Raw genomic sequence first — 7171 nt, forward strand, 5'->3', positions numbered from 1 at the left:
ACAAGCCCTAAGAACAGCAACACCCGGTGATTACTACATGAAACCCCTAGTCCGTAGACACTGGCATAACCAGAAGCAGAGCGCCTAGACCTCTCGCACCCGCCATCGCCCATTGCCTGGCTTCCGTCTCGATCGTGTCAAGTAGGCGAGCTAAGTTGAGCTGGGAGTTGTCAAAGATGATCGAGTTATGCTTTATTGAAGAAGCTGCCTTCTAATAGATTAAAGGATGAATCAAGAAAGCAGCAATCTGACAGGTATCAAAGCAAAAATTAAATTCCCCTTCCGGCCTTCCTAGTCCACATGACAAATCGTCTATGTATACTTGGATAGTTGGACTTGAATTTTGAAAATAGTCTCAGCACAAATTTCTTAAGAAGAGGAGCCGATTATTTCTAACAAGCAGGCTGGACATGTAGTAATTGTACAAACAAGAAATATCCAAACTTAATTCTTTGAAGGTAGGAGAGCAGATTCGATTAGCATGGTATAGATGCACAGTTCAATAGCTTAGATGCACAGCTCAATAGCTTACTATAGGACTGCTATACAAGTAACAAAATCTCGTCTGTCATGAGTTGTGACTCCTATTCTTTGTAGGTAGAGAGCATATAACCTTAAGTTCAAACACTACATAATGTAACTAGTATTACCTTCCAAATACCGTATGATCAATTAACCACAAGTGGCATAACCTGATCATCTTCCAAAACACAACACAATCATTCTATTAGTAATTCACTTCTCTCTTGAAAAAATTCAGAAATCTTTATCTCATATTATACTGCAATAACATATGTAGCCAAAATAGAAAATATTGGATATGTATTTCTTCGTATATCAAAGTGGAGTAGGTTGAAGTTGTTTCCCAACACAGATGTACGAATCAGGAAAACCAGATCGAGCTGTACGTGCAATTCGGAGTATCTTTCTTTAAAAAAAAAATCATACATCACGCGTTCTTGTTTACATTATCAAACTTAGTTATATGATTGGTATCATTGTATCAGAGATGTAATACAGATACCACATTATCAACTTAGCTTGCTGCACATTTGTGTGGGCAAACAAGCAAGCTAGTTATCATGGAACTTTCTGCTAACTTCCGATTTCCTTATATTTAGGATTACGTTTGTTTACTGAGGCAAAGGATGGTGGCTCACGTGGGAAGGTAATTCTCGTTGTCGACAATATATTTTGTGGACGGGCTGTTAAATTCACTGTGATTTTGCCTGTTTACCCAGTATTGGGATGATCATCCAGCTATAATGGCAGTTGGTGTCGTTGATGCAAATTCTGAGGATATCTTCCAGACTTTAATGTCTCTTGGTCAATCAAGATCCGAGTAAGATATATGTTTCCTGTTTAACAAAACCAGCATATGATACTGCCTTGAAAACCAGCAATATATTGCACTTGATTTTTCTGTTTTGCTATCTTCCTGACCAAAATTTAGACTCTGCACGGCATGTCACTAAATGCATAGCATTATTTACATGAACATCTATGTGAATGCATTTCGTTTTGCACCAATCAACCAGTGAGAGTTCTTGTAGGTGGGACTTCTGTCTGCGGGAAGGAAGGGTGGTTGAGCATCTAGATGGACATTCAGACATAATCCACAAGAAATTAAGAGGGGACTGGCTACCATGGTCTGATGCTGGATCCATCCTGCTTTCTGTATGCACACTTTATCGTTAAGTTATAATAGTATATATGATATTTAGTTTTCAGGGGAATGAGAAAGAGAGATCTATTACTTAGACGATATTGGAGGAGAGAAGACGATGGAACTTATGGTACAATTTTTTTTTTAAATGATAAATAATCAGCTTGCCATGATCTAGACCTGACACTTCTCTTGATTTTTCAGTTATCCTGTACCACTCTGTTTTCCACAACAGATGCAGTCCTGAGAAAGGCTACATCCGTGCATGTCTTAAAAGTAATGTATGCTTTATTTTCAGCATAAAAACTGATTGTTATCGTTTGTTTATCATGGACTAAGATATGATTCTATGAATAATAGGTGGAGGATATGTAATATCACCAGTTAGCCAAGGAAGACAATCAGTTGTGAAGCATATGCTTGCTATAGACTGGAAATTCTGGAAGTCATATCTCCTTACCTCATCCGCAAAATACATCACCATACGTATGCTAGGAAGAGTAGCAGGCATGTCTCGTGAAAGATTAATTATTCATTGCTTGTTGTGGTTATCAACGTTGTCCCAGTGTTCAGTAAGCTAAACATTTGTTTGCAGCCCTACGAGAATTATTCCGAGCAAAAAATGGAAACTGCGCTTGTATGGAATTCTCATCGGGTGAGCTGATGAGGGATATGGGACTGCCGCAGGGTGGAAACGAGCGGACAAAAATAGAAATGCAGTCAGCAAATGAGTGTGAAAGACTTGAGGGTCCTGTAGAAGGACCACAGGGTGGTTCTAACCGGCACTTAAGCAGTACTGGTTCCCTTGTTCAACTTAATGATGCAACGGATGAGTTCTTTGATGTCCCAGATGAATCAGAATATGATCAGAGAGAAGCCATGTGGTCTTCTGATGAGAGCACACATGCTGCGGTGAGTTCTTTACATAGAACCTTTTTTTTCTTGAAAACACACCTAAATGTGTGATTTTGTATTAGAGGAGACGTCAAGATGACACAAAGCTTACAAGCGGCAACACAAGCCAAAAGTACCCAGGCTAACAAAAGAAAAAAGAAATTAGAAATAAAAGACGGCAGCAAAAGGAGCAAATAAATAAATAAATACTGTTCTTATTGATTAAGATAATAGTTCATTTCCATCTTTCTAGAATTGCGGTTTGTAGATTGTTGTGTGCCTGACCATATTAAATATGCGTTACCCCTGTGGCGTTCATATGTGAAGGTTAACAACATTGCAATATGCAGAAAATTGTCCATACTTTTCAATTATTCAGCTGTTGCATTATCACAATGAGTGTAACGTGTGTACCTTAGCCCATAATGTGATTTCTCCCTTTCCCTTTAGTAACAAAAAGAAGCAGGAAGGTTTCTCTCAGATATGTTGCAAAACCCTGGTCAGCCAGTAACTAACGTACAGTTTCCTTGATTGTATGAACCTATTATTCTTTCCTATGCCATAGTGGTAGCATGACACGATTTGATCATAGTTGGAAAGGTGAAACAACTTATAGTCGGCTTACAAAAATTAAAACAACGTAGTCATAGGCAAGGACCACAATTTAATTACAAGAAATGACGATGACATGGTCTTGGCATAATTCAGAGAACTAGGGCAGAACTCCAAGATTGTTTTTTTACATTCCATGTGTCTAATATTTGGCAGGACCAACGACATGCTAAATTATCCAGTGCTGCTGTCTTTGTACGGAAGTTGCATGATCTTGCAGGTGTGTTACGGCTGATGTACATTTTTCAGTATTTTCATTTATTTTTGTTTCTAACTACTTGTTTCTCATTTCCTATATTCTAGTTCAAAAGAGAGGGTACGTTGATTTACAGGGAGCTGCAGATGCTGATAATGGACCATGTTACTATGGACATACTCTCCCAAAAGATTCTAGCTGTACAATGCCTTCTAGTTGGTCAATGACAGACCCGACAACATTCTTAATACGGGGAGAATCCTATTTGCTTGATCGTCAAAAGGTGGCTTAGTACTGTGATATTATTCTAATTCAGTAGGCTAGGATACATGTCTTTGTTCTGCAGGAAATAAGGGATCCTGTATGTTACAATGATAGCCATGTTTAGTTAATCTAGTCAGCATATTGATAGTCAGGGTTCGTGTGCTTCACCATCCATAATGATGAAATTATCTGTAACTTTGACAGATCAAAGCAGAGAATACACTGATGCAAATGGTTGGTGCTGACTGGATAAAATCTGATAAGCGTGAGGATGATCTTGCTGGTCGTCCTGGCGGACTAGTCCAGGTATCTTCTGCTGAAGTCAGTAATTTTGCCTTCAAATGGGAAGGAACAAAAATTAAAGTTCGCAATGAATTTTATTGCAGAAATATGCAGCACAAGGAGGCAGCAAATTTTTCTTCATTGTAAATATACAGGTGAGATTTCTTCGGCTTTATGAATGTATTGAGGCTTCATAAGTGTGCATGTAGACCTTGCCTTTTTACTTATAACCCTGGTTGGTATACAGGTTCCTGGTTCTACCACGTACAGCTTAGCTTTGTATTATATGATGGATACCCCATTGGAAAAGGTTCCTCTACTTGAAAGATTTGTAAATGGAGATGATACATTCAGAAACTCAAGGTTCAAACTCATCCCTTATATCTCAAAGGTACCTTTCTCCTACAACTCTTGATTGGTGTTAATCAGAAAGCCGCGATGGTTTACGATTGGAAATTCGGAATGTGTCATTTCAGGGATCTTGGATTGTGAAGCAGAGTGTGGGCAAGAAAGCTTGTTTGGTTGGTCAAGCACTAGAAATCAATTATTTCCGTGGAAGCAACTATTTGGAGGTAACATCTATGCATGCCATTATCCAGAGATCAGCATAGCTGGCATATTTTTTGCATACTTATGTATTCAGGAAACAGTCTATCAGCTATGTTTTCTTTGAACGGGTGCAGTCACGTACTTCCTCCGTTCCAAAATATAAGTCTTTGTAGAGATTTCATTATGGATCAGATACGGATGTATATAGATGCATTTTAGAGTGTAGACTCACTCATTTTGCTCACTATGTAGTTCATAGTGAAATTTCTACAAAGACTTATATTTAGGAACGGAGGGAGTAGTAAGGATTGCTTTACTTTGTCAATATTATTTATCGTTTACCTTTTTTAGTTCATGTTCTCCATGGACCAAAATCTGACTGGACCATTATGGGAAGCTAACTGTTAATTTGGTTTATGAGTCTTCATTAACCATAAGATAGGTCAAACGGTCCATTGCGGTCACCAAACACTAATTGGCTTAGGTTTATCTCCTAACATTATAGCTTATTATGATCTAATGAGAGTATGTTTAGTGCCAGTACGTACAATTGCGATATTCAGGTTCTCAACATTTTGAAATGCAACCTTTTCAGCTTGGAGTTGATATAGGCTCGTCAACAGTGGCACGAGGTGTGGTGAGCCTTGTGCTCGGGTACTTGAACAACCTGGTGATTGAGATGGCCTTCTTGGTACAGGTAATCGCCGTCGGATAATTTTACCAAATTGTCTTGTTCTACTCAAGATCGAGAACAGATGTGATGAACAAGCATGGTTTCTTCCTTGCCTCATGCAGGGCAACACGCAAGAAGAGCTCCCGGAGTTCCTCCTAGGCACCTGCCGACTGAATTATCTCGACGCCTCCAAAGCTGTATCGCTAGACGAATGCTGACCTGACCTCTCAAGGTCAAGGAGGCCTCAAGTTGACCCCAATTCTCTTTGGAAGCATGAGTACAGCACATCAAAGCCGAAAAGGCTCAAGCTACTCCCCGTGTCCACCCGCCATACACTCATTTGTCTGCCTTGCCGCCCACAAAAGTGTGGGGGGTTTGCCGCAGCAGTGTACATTCATTTCTCCTCCTGCTGCAAATAGGAGGTGTTGCGGTGTATTGATTGATTGATTGATGATGGCAGTGTACTACTCGTATGATGCAAATCCTTGCTCCCATTCTTTGGCCGACAGCTCGTCATTTCATTCATCATGTAAAAATTGAGACAAAAGGAAAGTGTATTCTAACCCTGACCTCGTGTCGTTCATTTGGAATCTAATCTGGGATCGGATCAGAGATCGTCAGATCCAACACCAGCAAAGCAACCCATTACTGGACGTTGACCCTTCACCTGAGAGTGATTACACTGCCATGATTCTATCCGAGGACTGTCCCTCCAGACAGACACTCGTACCGAATCGAAAGGGACTCGACCCAAGCCCAACACCAACGACGCAGTGATAATCATCGGGAATTCCCGTATCATGGTGCAGTTGGTCACTCACTCGAGGAGGTCGAGGACCACACGCTTCGCTTTTCTGTTATCATCACTTGAGCCGGAAGGAACGAGCAGGTGTAGGTAGTGGAGCTGGCATCTCTTGCGTCCTCACCAGAGATTGAGAAAGGACAGGACAGCAGTGGGGCGTGAAAATGATGGGGTGTCATCGTAGCAACCAGTTCGCAGCAGCAGCAGCTACATCGTGATCAGGAATCAGGGGTCACTGTGCCTGCCCACCCGCGCGCCTAGCTAGCTCAGCTTTTCTTGTTTCCTAACCGTGCAGGCCAAACGCTGCATCGCTGACGCTGCGGCTGTAGCAGCAGTGGACCTGACAGGTGAACGTCCTCTTCCTTCGCTCGCCTCGAGCCTGCGCTTTCCGAGCAGAGGATGGTGCGTCGCTTGCTTGCTTGCTACTTTTGTGTCGCGCAAGAGAGAGAGAGATTAAAGTAGACGCGTGGACGCAACGCACGTGCACCGTGTACGTACGTAAGCGTGGCGGAGCGTGGACAGGGTTGTTCTTTTCTCTTTGAGATCCTGGACAGGATTGTTAATGCCATTGACCTGTGCTGATCCCTATGGCGCATGGCGCGTCGCCGGCGGCGGCGGCGATCGGGTCGGGTCGGTCGGTCGGTCGCGCCAGGCACGGCTCCGTGCTGGGGGTCAGCTGGTCACGTGGACGCGGGGCGAGCGCGTGCGCGTGCGCTAGCGAGAGACGCGAGGCTGAACTGAATCCGACGCCTCTGGATCTGTTCGCCGTTGCACCGCCGCATTTGCTTGTCGCCGGGCAAGTGGTCACAGTTTGCACGACACGCACTCTGTCGTATATAAAGAAAACGCTTTTTTTTGACGTCTAATTAAGAAAAAAACATGAATATATATCTCGTTGTAGAAAAACACATGAGTACCTCTTGATGTTTAATTTGTCATATGGTAAGCTCCACTTGAAGATCTGTGGCGAACCCTGAAATTGATATGCCAATTTCGAGAGTGATGTTCCCTAGGTTTTGTTCAGAATTACACTAACCAATGAACTGCATGGCATCACTGTTAGGCTGGCCATAGTGGGGTAACATAAGTAGTACTTCCTCCGTCCCATAATATAAGAGTGTTTTTGACACTACACTAGTGTAAAAAACGCTCTTATATTATGGGACGGAGGGAGTATCATGTACTTGGGACTCGCGAACATGTTTATGTGGCAGGCAATTAAAGAAGAGAGAG

General features: G+C 42.1%; 1 protein-coding gene across 1 annotated transcript in view; it reads left to right on the plus strand.

The window, feature by feature from the left end:
* Positions 1-5748, plus strand: part of LOC123181090 (protein ENHANCED DISEASE RESISTANCE 2-like) — a 12146-nt gene extending 6398 nt beyond the window's left edge. The window contains exons 8-22 of the mRNA XM_044593313.1: positions 1122-1168; positions 1242-1342; positions 1554-1649; positions 1732-1796; positions 1871-1942; positions 2027-2173; positions 2262-2578; positions 3329-3392; positions 3476-3651; positions 3837-3938; positions 4019-4069; positions 4162-4305; positions 4391-4486; positions 5059-5160; positions 5259-5748. Of these exons, the coding sequence (XP_044449248.1) occupies positions 1122-1168; positions 1242-1342; positions 1554-1649; positions 1732-1796; positions 1871-1942; positions 2027-2173; positions 2262-2578; positions 3329-3392; positions 3476-3651; positions 3837-3938; positions 4019-4069; positions 4162-4305; positions 4391-4486; positions 5059-5160; positions 5259-5354 (1676 nt within the window). The 3' untranslated portion in view covers positions 5355-5748. The remainder of the gene's footprint in view (positions 1-1121; positions 1169-1241; positions 1343-1553; positions 1650-1731; positions 1797-1870; positions 1943-2026; positions 2174-2261; positions 2579-3328; positions 3393-3475; positions 3652-3836; positions 3939-4018; positions 4070-4161; positions 4306-4390; positions 4487-5058; positions 5161-5258) is intronic.
* Positions 5749-7171: the final 1423 nt, after the last annotated feature.

This window comes from Triticum aestivum, chromosome 1D, assembly GCF_018294505.1.
Source record: "Triticum aestivum cultivar Chinese Spring chromosome 1D, IWGSC CS RefSeq v2.1, whole genome shotgun sequence".
NCBI classification, from domain to species: domain Eukaryota; kingdom Viridiplantae; phylum Streptophyta; class Magnoliopsida; order Poales; family Poaceae; genus Triticum; species Triticum aestivum.